The sequence below is a fragment of the Elgaria multicarinata genome, chromosome 1 (assembly GCF_023053635.1).
Source record: "Elgaria multicarinata webbii isolate HBS135686 ecotype San Diego chromosome 1, rElgMul1.1.pri, whole genome shotgun sequence".
NCBI lineage: Eukaryota > Metazoa > Chordata > Lepidosauria > Squamata > Anguidae > Elgaria > Elgaria multicarinata.
In genome coordinates, this window is record NC_086171.1 from 181,981,873 (window position 1) to 182,002,047 (window position 20,175).

A 20,175-nucleotide genomic window follows, 5' to 3' on the forward strand; every position below is an offset into this window, starting at 1 on the left:
AGCAGAGACAATAAGCCTATGTACACCAGTTGCTGGGGAACATGGGTGGGAGGGTGCTGTTGCACTTGTGTCCTGCTTGTGGGCTCCTGGTCAAGAGCTTGTTGGCCACTGTGTGGACAGTATGCTGGACTAGATGGACCCGTGGTCTGTCCCAGCATAGCTCTTCTTATGTTTAGTCCACTATTAACCATTTTTTAAAAAATAGATTTTAATATTTAATGTTTTAATCTTTGCAAACCGCCCAGAGAGCTTTGGCTATGGGGTGGTATAAAAATGTAATAAAATAATAATAATAATAATAATAATAATAATAATAATAATAATAATAATATACTCACAGCACAATCCTATGAATGTTTACTCAGGATTTAAGTCCCACTATGTTCAATGGTGCTTACTCACAGGTTAGCCTGCATAGTATTGCACTGTTAATTTGGGAGGCTACTGGCCTCCTAGTAACATAGATCTTGCCATTTTGCTTTGACAGATTGAGAAACACTATTTAATGAGATATGGGTTTCTGTAGCTGAGGGAGAGTGGGAGATTTATATAATATCATAAGAAAACTGTTCATCAAATGAAGAAGTGCCAAGAAGCAATGGTAACTTTTCAATATTGACTGGTATTCTGAACAAATGGAGGCTGGTTGCTCTGAATTTGGTGGGGCTGTGAATCTACTCTGTGTTTCAGTCAAAATCAGCCAGAACTCTAAAGGAGCTAACCAAGATGCCACATCCATTTTGGGGATTGGGTTCAGCACTTTGGATAGCTCCTTTCGAGTTCTGGCTGGTTGCAAATGAATGTATTCACAGCTCCTTCGAAATTGGAGCCACCAGCCTCCACTATTCTGAGCAAATGTAATTGAATAAAGGATACATTTCCTCCCAGGAATGGAAGATATAGTAATGTGTGCCTCTAAATGCCTGTGTGCCTTTCGATGCGGCATCATGTATAAGCCTTCTTGAAACTAGTGGCTGCTGATCCCCAAAACATGTACAGAAGTTCCTTTACCATTCCTCTCCTTACCTTATGCTTCGTGTAGTGATAGAGAGCCATTTCTATTCATTCCTCTCATGGCAACACTTGGATAGGGTCATTTGGAGATCATTACGTTCAACCACACTCCCTTAACATATCAAGCCATTATCAAAAGTGGAAGGGAAACCAGCAGCAGGGCAATGAGAAAGTCATAGGCTGGATTTGCATGATCACTGCAGCCCACTGTGTCTCACTGAATCCACAGTGGGTTGGTGTGTGCCTGCGGCCATTTTGAATATTCAACCTTCAGTGGTAGGTTGCCATATTGTCTGAACCTAGGTGGCAGGGATCGTTGGAGGGTGAAGCAACCTCAAATAATCCTACAACAGACCATGGGTTATTTGAGAGTTGTTTCCCCCTCCAACAACCCCTAGTGCCTGGGTTCAGACAGCACAGCAAACCAAGGCACCCCCCTGTCCCACTGCAGTTAAATATTCAAAGCAGCCACTGGCACAGGAGTGATTAAATAAACCACAGTGGGCTCAGTGATAGTGTGAACAAACCCAGTGTAATAGAGAAAACCAACACATACTTTAGTCCTGTTATTTCTGCAATTCCCTTCTTTCTTATAGCCACTTTTCCTGGTGGAAAGTGTTGCATGAATTCATTTTTGGGATCAAGACCAAGACAGTTTGTCATTAAATATGGACTCTAACAGCATTTTAAGCAGGACAAAACGGACTTTAGGAAAACATCCTTTTTAAATGAGGCACTGCAGGACTGATACTAGAAAGAAAAACACCATCAATATCATAGGCTTTGGATACTTACTTTGTTTGGATGTCTGCTCAAGAAATAATCTCATGTTCCAAGCTAATCACAGATATGGGCTTCTTCTGTTCAGCTAGTCCCTTGGCAGCCACATTCATCCTCCTTGAATTCAGGAGGAATTTTAATACTTGCTCACTCAGATCATCAACCAAGGCCTTGTTACAAGAGCCTGTGCCTTCTGAGGCCACACTGGCATTTACTAGGAACAGGGTGTCTTCTGTTGCTCTGCTTATTCTCTGGAACTGCCTCTTCAAGGAAGCTCATCAAGCAAGCTCAATTCTATCTTTTTAGAAGAAGAATAAATACGGCTTTTGTTTTTATTCAGCAGGGCATTTGGAAGTGATTAAAGGACATTACCTGGCTGCCCATGATGCTGGAATAATAATAATAATAATAATAATAATAATAATAATAATAATAATTATTATTTTGACCTGGCCAGCTGCCCTTTTTATTGTGTCCTGTTTGCTTTAAAAAGAGAGTTTGAAATGGGTTTTAAAATACTGTATTTGTCTTACAAGTACATTGTGAACTGCCTTGAGAGCTCTTATAGGTTGAGAAAGGGGAGATTACATTTTAAAATGAAAAACATACTTACATATATGCACCCGCACAGAACAGCAGAGTTGGAGGTCCTGGTGGTATTTGTATCCAGAGGCCTCAGGATGGATTCACATCAGGGAGGGAAATTACGCCATGGAGGTTTACTTTCCTGCCCCATGCTTGCCAGTCATGAGCTGTCTAATTTCCATAATCACCCTGGCTGGATGTGGGGGTTTGCGACATCCAAACCTGACAGGGGTAAGTGGCAGGACGAGTCTACAAACCACCCTGCAACCCTAGAACAAGCCATGGGTTTGGGAGTGGTTTGTAAACTACCCCTGCTGGGTTTGGACATCACGACAGCCTGGGCCTGACAAGGGTAATTATGGAAATTAAGCAGTTTGCAACTGGCAGTTGCAGGGCGGGAAAATAAGCCACTGTGGCTTATTTCCCTCTCTGACCATGCAAACCCAGAGTACCTGTTATAAGCAGGGCTAGCCTAACAATTAGCCAAGGCCAAGTGGCACATCTGAAATAGCTAAATTGGGATTGCCATTGCAGTCCAGTAAACTGACAATTATTTCACTTATGTTTTGTTATTACAATTGCAGTGATATTTTTTGCCTCAGGCGGAGAACTGGCCCAAGGCATTTTGCTTCCAGCAACAGAACAGCAAATGCCCCCCCCCTCCCCGAAGTCAAGGTGCATAGTAACTAAGCCTGGCAAAATTATTTTTGCACCTGCAGCAGACAATTCCACAAACGCCTCTCCCTTGGAATGACAATATTATAATAACAACGAAAAAGTATCAATTTGCTGTCCTTTCATGATATCCACCATTAGCTGCCTTACGTGGTTGCCTTCCTCTGCCTAATGGTAGGGCTGCCTCTGGCAGCTGCCAAGATATCTCAAGCCATCACTACAGAAGAGTAGCCTTGCGTCTAGGATTCTGTTGTCCTTTGTAGTTTGTAGCTGGGTCCTTGCTGCTTTTCAGAAATGCTCCATATTGTGGTGTACACACAAAAACAGTGTAATTTTCAGATAATAATAATAATAATAATAATAATAATAATAATAATAATAGTTCTTACCCGCCTCTCCACTTGGATTGAGGCAGGGAACAACAGCAAATATAAAACACAGCCTGAGGAAGAAGGGCCTTAGTAGTTTCTTCAGGGCGTGGGCTTCATGGAACCCTGGGTACAGTGGATGTATAGAGAGCATGTGAAGAATTTAGAATGTCTGCTAGATAAGTTAACGGGCCCTCAGACCGACACAGATTTAAGTGGTTTAGAATAAACTATCCAAAAAGTGCTTCCATTCAGCCATGAGATCTAGAAACTTGCTCAATAATTTTTATCCCCCCCCCCCCCCAAGATGTAGCATCAGGAGAACCTGGGGTCTATGGTAAAGATTTTTTCTCTGTGTTCTATACAGTGATTCTGGTCATGCAGATTCTTGGCCACTTGCATCTAGGAAAGCTGCACCCGAGCATACTGTGAAAAGGCTGGATGTTATATTCTTATAGCAGCCAGTATAAGAAGTTAATCATGGAACACATGTTGGTTTATTTTGAGAGTTAGAAACGTTCTATTGGTTTTATTTTTATCAGCAATCTACCTTCTGGGCAATTCTGAATAGATGCAATCTTTCAGCAATAAAAGGAACATCGTGGTGGGTCTCCTGCTCTTAGTATGAACCCTCTCAGAACCTTTTCATCCCTATACTTAAGAAGCCTTTGCCAACAGACAGGTCCTCCCCTTTTGTCGCATGGCTTCATTTCTCTCCCTGGAGAGCAATCGTTGCCAAGATTAACTTACTTACCTTGCCTGTTAAGATTATGAGTTATGAATCTGCAAAGCCTATAATGAACCAAGTGTGCTAACCATTTCCAGAGCCAAGGGTGCAGTTGTGGAATACCACGGCTGGGCAGGTGTGTCATCTGGAGGAGGTAGTTACCATTTTAGTCCATAGCAATGAATTGGACCATTATTGGCATTTTGCCTTTTCTAAAATACTCTCATCTTATAGCTAGCCTTAGTGCTCATGTGTCTAAGAGAGGACATCCCCTGAAACATACTTTAATGTTCTTCTCTCAAGTAGCCTATGAAAGTGCAAATGCATTTGAACCAGATAATAGCATGGCTGTTATTATGTCCAGCCAAGAGTACACGAGGAATAAGATGATACAAGTGGGACGCTGTTGCAGTGGATAGTACTCCTGTTCAGGTTTTCAGGCAAAGGTAGAACCAGGCAAATTTACACCTTGGCACTGTAAATAAACTTTTGTAAATATTCTGTTTTGAAGATTACCTGGTTCTACCTTTGCCTTTGGCTTCTTTTTACTCCCCCACGGGGTTTTCCTTGCTTTTGCACAGGTTTTCAGCCAGTGATGTCCTCTTCCAGGATACTCTATTCCATTCCCTTTCCACCATGGGTTTCCATCCCCTTTCAACAGTTGGCTAGCATTCCATGCCTGCTGATCATGCTCAGCCCTCACTGAGCTGTTTTCAGAGTTCCACTCCCTTAGGATTTTCCCGCCCCTAAATATATTGCAATGATGGGAGTTGTAGTCCAACACCTTTGGAGGGTACCAGGTTGGAGAAGGGCTGCTCTAAACAAAAAAAGAGAAGTAGGTGGCCCTAAGTTGTTTGTCATCAGTTTTCCACAACCCCACAGTCACCTCTGCATATCATAGGCTACAGCTAGACCTAAGGTTTATCCTGGGATCATCCAGGGTTCGCCCCTGCCTGAGCACTGGATCCCCTGTGTGTCACCTAGATGAACAGGTTTGACCCCTGGACGATCCAGGGATAAACCTTAGGTCTAGCTATGGCCATATTCTCCATCCTGTCCTCATGGTTTATCTGCTTAGGGAGGATGTGGCGTTAAGGCTTATGAGCCTTAGCTCCCAATTTCCCTGCTTTTTGGTGCTTGGTTGAAAACTGTACAGCCTTAATGTTGTTTTGTAAACTGTAGGTTTTTTGTTTAATGAATTTCATGGCTTTGTGTAACGGATGATCAGATATTATATAGTTGAAAACCAAACCAGAATCAGCCAGGATATTACACCATGTTGACATCCAATATTAAATCAAAGCTAGTGTTATGTGTTGAACTTACTTTTCAAATTAATTAATTAACCAAAATGCTTATATCACCCTCATTTTTAAAGATAAAAGAGTTGAAACTTGGCAGCATGGTGGGTCTTAAGTAGGGATTTAGCCATGCCAAGTTTGAAACAGATCGGTTCATGCCTTGATTTTTACGTTTTTTTAAAAGTCAAACTTTAAAAGAATCCAAAAAATGAAGGCATTAACCAATCTGCTCCTAACTTGGCATGGCGGAATTCTTGCACAGGCTACATTTCCATCCCTAGATATTTACTCAAAGTAAGACCCATTGAATTTTCTTGGTTCTTGAAAAGCAACGTACTTGCTTTTAGATTTGCCGGTCTCAGCACTCTTATGTGTGCTAAGAATGCCTGCTCCGTCTGTCCCTATAGTTTCCTGCAAGCCCCGACCAGGGGAGGAGAGAAAATTAAACCCAAGGGTGAAGGGTGGGATTCCATCAAGTTCATTCAAGAGCAGGTGCTGTAGAACATGGACCTTCCAGGACTGTTGAGGTTGGATTTCTGGCAGACCCAGCCAGGCAATTTTATGGCCTGTTTGTCCCTCCATTTGGTAGCCCGCAGGACCACCTGCCTCATAAAGCAAATAGGCCACATGAGAACTGTTAGTATGGTCTGCTACTTTGTTTGTCTTTAATAGTCTGTGATCCAGACCTCTTCAGAAGAGGGAATAGTGTTATGTGATTGGGGTCAGTCTAAATTATCTCCAGGTGTCCCTTACTCAGTGCCTCTGATTGCAAAGAGATTGAGGATTCCCCCCCCACACACACTCTGTTACCCTTGACATTGAAAACAGATTTTATAACAGAAGAAGGAAAATAGTGAATATCCCTTTTAACTTGTTAAACCAATGAAAACATGCCACACAAAAAGGGAACAGAAAAAGTAAAAGCTGGAACAGAACAGACCGGAACAACTCCTTTATATTAAAAAAATAAATACCAAAAACAGTGGCATTTGTTAGCAACACTTGGGAACAATATTTTAGGACTAAAACCATTGCAATATTATATCACTATTAACCACAGAACTCCCAAAACAACATCCGGAACAGAATGGGATGGCCCGAATGGCCAATTCTGAACGAGTGATATCAACAAAACTCACCAGTCACAAATCTCCATGGCAGGGTTGCAATAAGCCACAAAACGTCCAAAGAAACTGTGTTCCGATACCCGTTCCACGCATAGTCCATATTGTGCAAAATGGCCCAGAACAGCAGCTTCCAAGTGAGGTAAGTTAACCAAACTCACCAGACACATATTACTAGGTGGGACAGATATAATAAGCTCCAAATATTGCACCAAAACCACGTTCTGATACCCGTTGTGGGCCATAGTCCGTATTGTGCAAAACGGGCTGGAACGGTAGCTTCTTAGTGGGGTAAGTCAACCAAACTTAACAGACACAAAGTACTAGCTGAGACTGATAACCTCCAAAACCATGTTTTAATACCCATCCTGGGCCATAGTCCGTATTCCGCAAATTGTCCAGCATGGCAGCTTCCAAGTGAACCAAATCAGCTCCCAACTCTTTTGGGAAATTGCCCCATCTGGCCAGATTTGCAGAGACAGTTTCTAACAGAGTTTGTTGCTTGTTTGCTACTCCTTCTACTCGGAGCCTTGGAGCGCCAATTTCTGAAATGGCGAAATCAACAAAATTCATACATTGGAACTGACTGAAAATTATGATTTTAAATACAGTCATTCTGAGCAATTTGCAATTTAGAATGTCAGAATGCCTGTTTCCTATGCATCCTTGTCAAGAAATTGACATACTATATTGAATCAAATGAAAATAAATAGCCTGAAGTGTTCCAGTTTAAAACCTTCCATATAATTTAACTTTCTACTCTCTGACTTACACTCACAGGGGAAGATTAAGCTGACATGCTGCTATTGCTTTCAGCTGGACAAATATAACTTTGGCCAGTTTAATAATAGACAACTTTAATTTGAGGATGGCTGCAGTTTGCTCTTCCATCCACTAGGGGTGTTAAAAGGTTTTCTGGTTTCGAGACAGGGTGTCCCCTTCTTGTTTCAGAACAAAGAGGCAACATTACCTGTGAGCTGAAATTACACTTTAGACGTGATTCAGTGGGAGCAAGTATTGTCTTCTTCATTGCCCACAGAAGTAGTTGAACAGACTTTCTATACAATGAGTATAGAGTACATGAGTAAGTTTGAGCAATATTTGGAGCTCATTATATCAGGCTCACCTAGTATTGTGAGTTTGGTTGACTTACCTCACTTGGAAGCTCACCTCCCCACCCCACTTACTGCTTTATAATGGCGGAATGCAGAATCTACTCTCCGGTCTTAACTACATGGACACTGCGGTGTCCATGTAAATATGCAAACCTTGGTGGGTCCCCAAGTTTGCTGACATTCCCTCTTGTACATGGATGGTGCTATTTTGGCTACATAACGATTGACACTCACTCCTAAACTTGGAAAATAGAGGTTAAGTCCCAAACCTGATGCCCTTTTCGAGTACAGCTCCAAAATGTCTGGAGCCAGTGTGGTATAGTGGTTAAAGTGTTGGACTGGGAATCGGGAGATCCAGCCATGGAAACTCATTGGGTGACTTTGGGCCAGTCACAGACGCTCAACGCAACCTACCTCAAAGGACTGTTGTTGTGAGGATAAAATGGAGGAGGAGGATTATGTATGCTACCTTGGTTACCTTAAGGAGGATAAAAGGCAGGATATAAATGTAATAAATAAAATATAAATAAACTACCATCATCTCTGCTGATTGGCTAGGTTGATGGGAATAGTAGTCCATAATATCTAGAGGGCTCCAGGTTGGGGAAGGGCTATCCTAAGAGGAGAGATATCTGGGCTCATGGCTGTCCAGAACCCTGAAAACTGAAGCTCCTGATTACACTACAAGGGAGTAGACAGTGATTAAGGCAGCTTTCCCCAACCTCATGCTTTCCAGTTGTGTTGGAGTACAAATCCCATCATCTCCGGCCAGCATGGCTATGATGGATGGGGATTATGAGATTTGCAGTTCAACATATCAGGTTTGGGTAGGCTGGATTAAGGAAATCGGCCCTGCAGATGATTTGGTAGGATACTCCTGTTAAGAACATAAGAAGTGCCCTGATGCTGGATCAGACCAAGGGTCCATCTAGTCCAGCACTCTGTTCACACAGAGGCCAACCAGCCATTGACCAGGGATGAACAAGCAGGACATAGTGCAACAGCACCCTCCCACCCATGTTCCCCAGCAACTGGTGCACACAGGCTGCCTCAAATACTGGAGATAGCACACAACCATCAGGACTAGTAGTTTGTTTGTTTTGTTATTCCACTATTAAGAATTACTCTCATGATTATGTGTTCTTTGATTGAAAAAGAAAACTATCTAGGAAACAGTATGAAGAATTTAAAAATCTAAACAATTGTTAAGCAGGCAGAATGGTAACGACAGTCATCAACTACATCAATTACATACAAACTATATCGATCACAAACATAAGCATTTCTAAAGCACAGATTCCTTTGAGTAATCTCTTTACCCTGAAAGACAGAGGTCAGTATTCTTATTCCCAAAAAGGGAAACTAGCCTGTGAGATAATGGCTTGCCAGAGGCCATCTTTAGTTCATGACCATGTGTTCAAAGCAAATAATTTCCTCCTCTTTAGCTCTTAAAGGCATACACTAAGTTGGCACATGGCCAACTAGTGCCCTTTCGATGTGTAAGCTGCAACTCCCAGCATTTCCTTGCAGTGGCACCAAAGATGTTCAGAAGGAAGATGCAAATTGCAGACATCCTCATAGGTCCTAAATTAATTTTTGTGTGGATATCACTGTGATCTGTTTTAGCAATGAACATAAAAACACACATGCTTTAAGATCATCTTACTGTAGACCAACTTGCTTCAGCATTTCCTAGTTTAAACATGATGGCATTGTTGCATTATCTAGCAGTGCAGGTACTCTTAGATCCATCTCTGTCACTGGAGGCTCAAGTGGCCATGGCGGCTTGGAGTGCCTTTTACCAGCTTCAGCTGGTTCACCAGCTACAGCCTCTTGTGGATAGGGATAGCTTGGTCACAGTGCTACAGGTATTGGTAACATCAAGATTGGGTTACTGCAATGCACTCTATGTGGGGCTGCCCTGAAAGCAGCTCCGGAAGCTGGAGCTAGTGCAGAATTCTGCAGCTCGTCTGTTGTCTGGAGCTGCCCCTTTCCAGCATGCAACTCCTCTGCTGAGGGAACTGCACTGGCTGCCTATTCGCTACCGGGCCAGGTTTAAGGTTCTTGTACTTGTGTACAAAGCCCTAAACAACTTGGGACCAGGATACCTGAGAGAGCGCCTTCTCCCTTACCAACCTGCCCAGTCACTGAGGTCATTCGAGGGCATGCTCCTGGTGGTTCCACATAGTTCCATCCTCAGATTGGAGTTTACTAGGGGATGAGCCTTCAGGGAATTATTTTATAACAGTATAAACTGTAATAACAGGGAATTATTATTATTATTGTGCTTAAAGCGTTTACTATATTTGAAGTGCTAAGTGTGGTTAAGTGTGGTGTAGAGAGCCACTGTGGTGTAGTGGCTAAAGTGTTGGACTAGGAGTCGGGATATCCGGGTTCTAGTCCCCACTCGGCCATGAAAGCTCACTGGCTGACTTTGGGACAGTCACAGAATCTCAGCCCAACCTACCTCACAAGGTTGTTGTGAGGATAAAATGGAGAGGAGGAGGATTATGTATGCCGCCTTCTGTTCCTTTGCTCCATAGCAGTGTCTCAAAAGTAAAGCTGTGTTCCACTGCATTTTAGCTAGTGCAGATGACATCAAGATGGATGTTGAAAAAGAAACATACTTTAATAAAGCGTATTGAAGAAAGATCATTTTAGTTGGTACCCAAATAACCTGCAGAGCCTTCAAAAAAACGGCTACCGATACGTGCATTTTGTCACCCTACCTTACTGCAAATAGTACAATAAAAAACACACCACTGCTCAGCTGGGCGCCGGGCAACTGCCCAGCTTGCCCACTGCAGCAGTATATCCAATTATCTTCTGCACCCTTACTTTCCAGTAAGCATGCACTGAATCGAACTACAAGAATAGTAGCTGCTTGTGGTCCGAAGGGGTTACTCCCGTAGGTTTACATAGGGAAATAGTGGTGCCCTTAATCTCTTTAGAACCCTCCTCCCGCTTCTCCCCCCCCCCCCCATTACGAGGCAAACACGTGGCACGCAGAGACGGAAAGCGAGCAAAAGGAGAGTAAATAACATTCAACACAATGGGCCTTACTATCGAGGAAACATGCCTAGGGGAGGATCGTGCCGATACTGGTGGTAGGAAATCCTCACTGAACTGAACTGACAGCAGGACTTCCTTCCTAAACCCCACCCAAGGATGCCAACAATCACGAGGCCTCCTCCTAGAAAAGGCGCTGAAAACGTCCAACGGCAAAAAGGCTCCTCGATGATAAAAGAAGCAGGAGTTTGGGAACGCGGTTGCTGACTACGGTCAGGAAGTTCTTCATGTTAGACCCCCAGTTAACTCTGAAAACTACGCTTCTTCATATTTTTGAACCTAATGGTCTTGGATTCCTGAAAAGAAGACCTTAAGCAAAGCCATGTACAACTGTAAAGCCACGTAGAGCGTGTAATCGGGTCCATAGCAAGCAACTAAAGTGCAGTGGGTCGATGAGATTGGGGAGGCTGGAAGTATGTATAAACTTACTCGGCAAGCAAGGGATCCTACTTTAAGAAAGATATTATGGCACCATAGTTTGCATTTATTTCCTATGTTGAAGCCCTTCAAACTTTTGATTACATTCCAACCAAGTACAGTTGCCTAGATTTTTCCTAATACATTCGCACGCACTGCTTTTATATGCTGTATACATTGTATTTTGTTAGGTGCTGAGCTCCTCCTTAGGCCTTTTTCCTGTAGAAGCGTATCAGTTATGGACGAAGAATTACAATTAGTGGATTCCTTTGTTCCCTCAGAGATCTTGAGGATGATCGATCTTCCTTTCGTTGCCTTTTTTTTAGTCAGCTTTAATTCGAAACGAAATAAATATTTCATGTAAAAAAAGAAAGAAAACTCCTCGACTGGACACGCCCCTTTCCAAGCGCGCGTCGTGGGGGGTGGGGGTGGCGAAAAGAGAGAACACGGCGGGAGAGCGAGCAAGCGAGCCGGATGACGTCACCCCAGGAGGCGGGCCCAGAGGCGGCGAGGGTGGGGCCAAGGCAAAGGCCTAGCGCGGTGCCGGCAACTGAACCCCTCAGCCGACCTCGGTCTCGTCTTGGTCGCCGTCTCCACTAAGAACGGAACAAAGGAGAGGAGCTCGTCCTAGATCGGCGATGGTGGGCATCCCGGGAGCCTCCCAGTGTAAGATCCCGCCCCCTGTTACGGCTGCTTCCCTCTTCACCTCATCCCCATTTCTTTTCCCCATCTCTTTAGGATCCCGATCCCGCGGGGTCTCCTCAGAAAGAAGTCAGAGGCTGAGTTCGGACGACACGCTAGTCAACGGTTGTTTCCCGTTCTGTTCCTATTACCCCCCCCCCCCCCGCAGTTGATTAGCGAACTCAGCCTGAGTTAAGTGAGGGGAGGACTGCAGACGCGCCCAGGGACGGGGGCTGTCGCCACCCAACGCGCGGTCTCTCCTCTTTGACTCCTACCCCACATCTTGCCCCGCTTCCATCTCGTCCTTGCGCCTTCCCCGTCCACGTCTTGCACTGTCCCGAGCTGCTTTCTCATACGCCCTCCCCCTTTGATTGCAGGACCGTTATATGTCTGTTGGGTTTCCCAGTCCCCCAACTTCCCTGTTCAGAACCTTCCCCTTTCTTCTCGTCTCCGTCTCCTGTTTCTCTTACGCCCTTTTTAAAGCGCAATCCTATACATGTCTACTCAGAAGTAAGCCCCATGGATCCCATTGGGCTTTTCCCCAGGTAAGTGGATATAGGATTGCATATAAATTGCATATATGTTAGATGCTCCCTATTTTCTATTTTCTTATAATTTCCTTATTCCTTGATAGGGTCCAATCTGTTTCAGATCTGTAGTTCTTTTTCTTCCCTTGCAAATGTTCTGCAAATCCTATTATTCTCCTCCCCGACTTTTCTCGATCCTCCACTTTTTGTCCCTAACCAGGGTCCCTCGTTTTGTTTCCTAATTCACATTATACACAATTCCTTTCACCCTTTCTCCTGTCATCTGCTAATCTCATTGGAATGCAGCACTTTCTGCACTAGTCTTTTGGTTTTACCTCTGTCTGTAACTTGGATTGCTCGAATTTTGGGTTCTTGGACCAGTGCCACAATCTGAAGGTGGGGGTGGGTGGGTCAGATTTGTGTCTTAAAGTAAAAATGTTCTGTGCTATGTGAGAAATTCTGCATCCATCCCCCCTCCTTCTCCCAGACCAATTAAAGAAGAGTAAGGCTGTCCCTTAATGATACTCTGCTCACAATTAAAGGATGCCTGCTTGGCTGGAATAATCAGTATCACAAAATAAAATTGTAAACAATGTTAAGGTGCATTTGTACTGTGACTACACCCTTGGATTACATTTCCAGCAGTAGTTTGTTGCAATCATTAGAACCACCTCACCCACGTTCTAGAGGAAGTTGGGTGTTTGAGTCCAGTTGTATTGTGGCCAGTTTTATTGATGAGCCATTGGTTGTTCTGAGTTGCTTAGATGAACTAGCAATGTAATATGACCCTAAATATCTTTACTCAGAAGTAAGTCCTGTGCCGTTCATTGGGGCTTACTCCCTAGTAGATGTGTATAGGATTGCTGTTTTAGACAATCAGGGTTTGTCAGTGTTAGCATTTTTTGGATTCAGAATAACTATTTTCCTCCCCAACAAAAATAATTGTGTTCATCAAGTTCATCTTCCTCCTCACTCATTCCGAGGGAGTTATTGAACTACCACAGCGTTTAAGCATGGAGCCATAAATCAAGAGAAAACAGGAATAGTTTCAGTAGAACTTTGTGCAGAATCAAAGTAATTCAGCAAAGCTCTTGTGGTAGTTTAATTGGGGAGAGCAGCATGTCTTTGTAACTGCAGTGTTAGTATATGGACATTTTATATGGTTTTTTGTGTGGAAGGGAAATCGTATTTGGCGTTGTGCGGCCTGCATCAACACAGGCAGTGGAAATGGTTTAGAAGCGATAAGAAAAAAAGTGAAATGTTACAGACATTAGGTATGTGGCACACAAGGAAATATATTCTGGTTACTGTGAAAGTTACACTTGATCTCACTGTTTATTCCACTGCTCTAATTTTATAAGCATGTATATCTTCACAGTGATGACTTTTTAGAGGTCCTTCATGTTAGCAAAACTCTGGCTATAGGTCACTGAACCTGGAGCTAAAGAGTTAATTTGTACCTGAACAAGGTGGGAGGGGATTGCTGGGATGTCCCCCCCCCTTTCCTGTCTCCTCCCTTCTACTTTCTTCTTTGCCTCATGGGTTGCTGACCACATGGCTGAACTGAGCCATCCTACCCTAGGATGGAAAGTTACTCATTCCTAAAGTAAAGTTTCTTTCAAACCACCACTGGAGTGTTTCTTTTGTCGACACGTGTGGCTACTCACAGGGAGCTGATTCGGATGACAATACTTTATAATGCGGTACTGTTGTGTTTTTACACAACCACCCAACAGGGTCAGGGTATAAACAGTTGCTTATGGTGTGTATGTGTGCGCACACATGTGTCAAGGCTGAAGGGTTTCCTTACACAGAGCAAGTGACAATCCGGGGTCAAGCCATCAGGATTCACACCAAGAGTGCACAGATGAGTACAAATATGAAGTCATAGAGCAATCTGAGGTCTAGGCCAGCAAGGTTCAAGCAAAGAGCATAGCATCAGGCAAGGAAGAGGCCAAATGCAAAGTCGCAAGGCAAACCAAGGTCTACTCATTGGAAGTCCAGCAGAGGGGGTGGGTGGAGCTAGCTAGTTATAGACAAGGAGATCAGGGAACAGCTGGTGTAAAGATGTTTCAGCTGCCCCACCTGTTGAAAAATGAGTCTTCTAAGCCCCACCCAGGGCTCAAGCAGAACATCAGAGGGTTCTGGAAGAAGTTCATCTCTTGTTGAAAGGGGCAACTAAAGTGGTCAATGGGTTTGAGTGACTCCCCTATGAGGGAAGGTTACAAAAGCTGGTTGTTTAGCTTGGAGAAAAGGTGAGTAAGGTGAGAAATGATAGAGGTGTACAAGACTATGCATGGTATGGAGAATGTGGATAGCGAGACATTTTTCTCCCTCTCTCAAAATACTAGAACCCAATGGGGTCATCCCATGAAGCTGATTGTGGGAGATTCAGGACAGATAAAAGGAAGGATTTTTTTTCACACAGCACATAGTTAAATTATGGAATTTGCTATTACAAGATGTAGTGAAGGCCACTGTGACATTCCTGTCTCTGGGTTATTCTCCCTCCAGTTTCCACCTGCTGGAAACTGGGGGGGAAATATCTCAGAATGTCTGCCTCCGTTTTGACCAATTGTCCACATTGAATCCCAAAGCTTCAGCCCTTGTACCATGTTTCAAGGAAACATCCAGTGCTTTAGCTGATTTCCTTCAACTTATCAAGGTGTATTAACAAGAAATATTTTTTCTATTTGGTAGTGTTAATAAATCAAGCTGATATGTTGAATTAGATAAATAATAAAACATTTTTATTCTATACAAGAATGTTTATAGCGGTTATTATTTAATCATATTACACTTAGTCCTTACCTACCTACCCCTTCTAAACTCATAACCTGAAACCACTCTCACTAGATGTACATTAGCTGAATTCCTAAACCCTATCTGACCGTTAAATTGTCAGCACTCTCCTTTTAAATTCCTTAGAAATTTCCTCACTCATATACCCCTCCCATTTAATACCAACATTACATTAACCTTAACTTACGTGGATTACAATTTTAAACTCAGACAAAAAATTACGGGACTGATGCATGTCTTGCAGACCCCAATTCGGATGGCTTTAAAAGGGGTTAGACAAATTCCTGGAGTATTAATGGCAACTAGCCCGGATGGCTCTATGTTCCCGGCAGTCTCAGAGGCAGTATGCCTATGTACACAGTTTATTTATTTATTTAAGGATTTTTATGCCGCCATTCAGCCAAAAAAGGCTCTCATGGCGGCTTACAAAAGTATTTCTTGACAGTCCCTGCCCACAGGCTTACAGTTGCTGGGTAAAATGGGTAGGAGGATGCTGTTGCACTCATGTCCTGCTCATGTGGGTTTCCTATGGACAGCTGGTTGGCCATTGTGTGAACAAAAGCTGGGTTAGATGGACCCTTTGTCTGATCCAGCATGGCTTTCCTTATGTTCTTGTAAGGGGAGCCCTTGACTCATGAGGAGCCTTCCTCTGCAGCTATGAACAAATTTTACAGTGGTGGTTCTGCCCTGTTTCTTGAGAGGTTGGTGCTCTTGGGGGTTAGGTGCTCGCTGAGCCTCCATCTCAAAGACAGTGCTCCCTCCTCTTGCAGGGATGATTCTGCAGCCATCTTCCCCGAGGGCCCAGGCTCCTTCTGATCCACCTCTTAGTCTCTTGGAATGGACTGCTGTTTGCCTCTGGAAACTCTAGCTCTTCTGAAGAGGATTCTTCCAGCAGGGGCATGACAACAGTAGAGAAGTTTTGGCAGATCACAATATTATGAAATACAATGTGTTTGCTCAATATTTACACCAAGTATCTTATTAATTGGTTTGTTTATTTCCAACATTTATGTGCCACTTTTCAGGAAAAAAAATCTCCCAAGGCGGCTTACATCAAAACTAAGGTATTTTACATCAAATATTAATAAAACCACAATCTAAAACCGCATCTTAGCTGCTGCGTTCTGTATCAGCAGAAGTTTTTGAAACATCTTTGAAGGCAGGCAGACGTAAATCTCATCACAATAGTTTGGAAGTAAGCAGAGCATGTGTAACTGAGGCAATGTCCACTTTACTGTTGTTAGCTCTGTACACTTCGGGGCTTTATCCTAGCTTGTCTGATTTGTGTTCTAGCACCACTCTTTGTGGTGGTGGAGAATCTTGCACTAGTTTTCAAATGAACTCCACAACACAGCAGTCTCTAGATACTATAAACTGCTGTGCTGAAGGACAATTGATCCCCACACTACCACCAGTGGGGTAGGTTCCTTTGCTACTGTTATACTGGTGCTTCCCTTCCACACCTGGCATATGCAGGGGCATTATGCTACTCTGGTAGTCCTAGGGAGTAGACCTCCCACGTGCCCTGATGCTTTGCTCTAGCTGAAACTATGATAATCTTCTTGAGGTATTTAGTTGGGCTACTGCACTTGAGATTCAAGTCTAGGATTGGGTACCAGTTCTATGTATTTATCTCTTTCTAGCCTTTCCTTTGACTTTGTTCCCCACATGTAATTATTGAACTAGAATTTATCAGTAAGTTTGATTCACTTTGTTTAGGCATCTGTTGAGGCACAGTCCATCCGTCCCCAACAGTTGTTAATAGGCGTAGCAAAGCTAAGAAGTTTGTGCTATTGTGTATTATACATTTTAAGCTTTATGCAGACTTATCACCAAAAAATCTGCATTTCTTGGCCATTTGACCCCTGCAAATATTCATGTGTGTGTTTTATATCACAAACTGTCAACTGATTTTAACACTTAATGGAACTGTTGAAGTGGGCTCTATTGCTTGGAAGCTTATGCCACACCAAATGTGTTTGTCTTTAAGATGCTTCTAGATTCTTTGTTTTTGCTGCAATCCACAGCTACCCCTCTGGATGTTCTTACAAATTCCTAAAAGTTCAAAACACTGCAGCTTTGCTTCCCACAACTTATTTTCAGTTCAGTGAAGCCACATCTGTTTCTCACTAGTTTGCTTATTCCCTCCCAAAATTCACTAAAGCATCCCTTTTTCTATTGTGGCTTGTTTCACTGTAGTGTTGTTTGTGCATTATTCTGATCCAGTGGAAATGGATTGTTCTTTATTCTGTGCAGGATGAACATGTGTGTAAGAGAGTTCAAAAGATGATAGTAAAAAACAAAGGAGGAAGGTCAGAAAGAGAGAGATAAATGTCAACAAATTTTCTTTCCAAATATGTTCGTGTCCCTCTTATCTCACAACATCCCAGCTAACTCCTTTCACTTATATTACATGCTGATGTATTTTGATATCATCTCCCAACCCTCTTTTTTATTTTGCATTACAGCTGCATTTTCCACATTCATGCAGTCTCCACCATTCCCTGCCCTTTTTATGAGTGAGTGGCATTAGGCTCTCTAAAGGGTCTGCTCATATAAGATTTTTGTGGTCTAGAGTTCTTGCTTCTTTTGGTGTTGGGTTCTGCTGGAGACAAGATATTGAACTTGACTGTATAGTGAACTTTATCCACCTCTTCCTATTTCCCGGTTGGTGACTTCATGTCTTCCCTAATAACCACAGAAATTTCTTTTGCAAAGCCCATAACCCAGTTTAGTTTCTTGAGCAACATATTAAGAAATTTACCTCCAAATGGTCCTAAGACATGCAGATAAGCTTCGACTGGCTTGCATAATTCCCTAGAACTGCAGGCAGCTGACAGAGTTTTCGGTAGTGGTTTTTCTGACTGTGATCAGTAAGGCGGTAGCATTAAATCTACCTGATGTGTTTCCTCACCAAATAGGCTATTCTCCCGTTGGGAGATGGGGGAAAAAACACCAGTGGATGCTATTTGTATATTTGTATATGTTGTATATTCTGTACAGCACCAAGTACATTGTTGGTGCTATATAAATAAATAATAATAATACTGGACTTCAGTGCAAATGAGCATTTTTCTTGTTTAGCTACATGAGCCTGTGAAATAGATTAAACTGACAGATAGTAGTGACTTGTCCAAAGCCACCCAATGGGCTTCAGAACCATGCAGTAATTTGAAGGTGGATTTCCAACATTGAAACCCAACATTCTGCCCACCACACTGGCCGATTTATCTCTACCCATAAAGCGGAAAGTATGTGTGTGTGATGTATGTCTGGAAATGTTTACCCACTTCCAGATGAGTTAGAAACTTGAAATTCAGCATGCTGATAGGTCTGGTTGTACAATATACCAGAAAAATCTAAAAAACTAGAATTTTGGGTTTAAAATATTTTTAAAGAATTTAATAAAAACCAAGGCTTACACCTACAACTCCCAGCATGCCTTGGGTGGGAGGAAAAACTTATTGACCTATGTGTTATGGGTGAGAAAAATTAATTTATTTTAAAGTTACATCACAGGTCTAGCACCGGCCTACCTTGCAGGGTTATTGTGAGGATGAGAGGTAAAAAAGATGCCTAGCACCGGCCTATTACTTTAAGATGATTACTTTGCAGACATATATCTTAGAGGGCCCAAGCAAAGGCACGTATATCAACTATTGAGCCTATAAATCTGATAGCTTATAAATTTAATTTATGAATAGATACACAAAAGTATCATTCTCACTGAAGCCTGCAGTTGGAGAAACTTAGAAAGTATAGAAAGTTCCATGGACATTGTTTGGAGCTAACTAAGTTCTTTGTTGAATGATATTGACATAGGATTTCTCTGTTTAGCTGTTTGAGCACAAGAACTTAGAAGTGTTGCATGTTCTTTATAGTGGCATGCTGTGTTATGGGATTATTTGCTGTGTTACAGGATTACAAGGAGAAACAGAGCTGGGTGTCATCACAAAAATGGTTACCACTTCAAATAAAGAGGGACCCTATAACACAAGCACCAAGAGGTAGAGTTGATGTCATTGAACATCTCCTTCTGGAGCCAATCCTGCAAGTAGGAGTGGGTCCACTGCAAACCCTGCCATCACTTTCAAACTCGCAGAACTAATCCAGAAGGCCACTGCAAACCACTGATCTTCGTTTCAGCTTCCTGGCCTAATAGGGACAATACTTTTGAATCATCCAGCAGTTCTGCTGCTTGAAGTGCTGATAGTAGTCTCTGTACATAGAGGCTCCATTAAGCTATCATCTGTCCTCCGTGTACTTGGTTCCAAACTCACAGAGCTAATTCACAGAGATGACTTTACATAATCTGTACCCTCAAAAAAAGACTGAGTTGGACTACCACTACCCATCGAACACCTTGCCCAAAAGGGATGTTTGTGACTACACTAGTCATCTGGCTCCAAAGAGTATGTGCATCAAGTACAAACTGCTGCTCCATTCTACAGAAAATAAAACCACAAAAGACAAAATCTTTGTATAAAGTTGATTTTTGCTACTTGATGAACCTCTCTGTCAGATGAGGTAGTTCTATGGTATATATTCCTCCTTTCCGTAACAAAAACCCACAAAAGCATTAAAGCCAATGGGTTGATATTAGCATGAAACTACTATCAGCACTTCAAGCAGCAGAACTGCTGGATGATTCAAAAGTATTGCCCCTATTAGGCCAGGAAGCTGAAATGAAGATCAGTGGTTTGCAGTGTCCTTCTGGATTAGCTCTGTGAGTTTGGAAGTGATGGCATGGTTTGCAGTGGACCCACTCCTACTTGCAGGATTGGCTCCAGAAGGAGGTGCTCAATGACATCTCTACCTCTTGGTGCTTGTGTTATAGGGCCCCTCTTTAATATCTATATGAAACTGCTTGGAGAGGTCATCTGGGTATTTGAAGTGGTAACCATTTTTGTGATGACACCCAGCTCTGTTTCTCCTTGTAATGCAAGATTTGAAATGATGAACCGGTGCCTGGATTTGGATTCAATACTGG

General features: G+C 42.8%; 1 protein-coding gene across 4 annotated transcripts in view; it reads left to right on the forward strand.

The window, feature by feature from the left end:
- The first annotated feature begins 11,795 nt into the window (after positions 1–11,795).
- CBFA2T2 (CBFA2/RUNX1 partner transcriptional co-repressor 2) overlaps positions 11,796–20,175 on the forward strand; it is a 102,796-nt gene continuing 94,416 nt past the window's right edge. For all 4 annotated transcript variants that reach the window (XM_063145029.1, XM_063145046.1, XM_063145038.1 and 1 more), the window contains exon 1: positions 11,796–11,841. In XM_063145029.1, the coding sequence (XP_063001099.1) occupies positions 11,814–11,841 (28 nt within the window). In that variant the 5' untranslated portion in view covers positions 11,796–11,813. The remainder of the gene's footprint in view (positions 11,842–20,175) is intronic.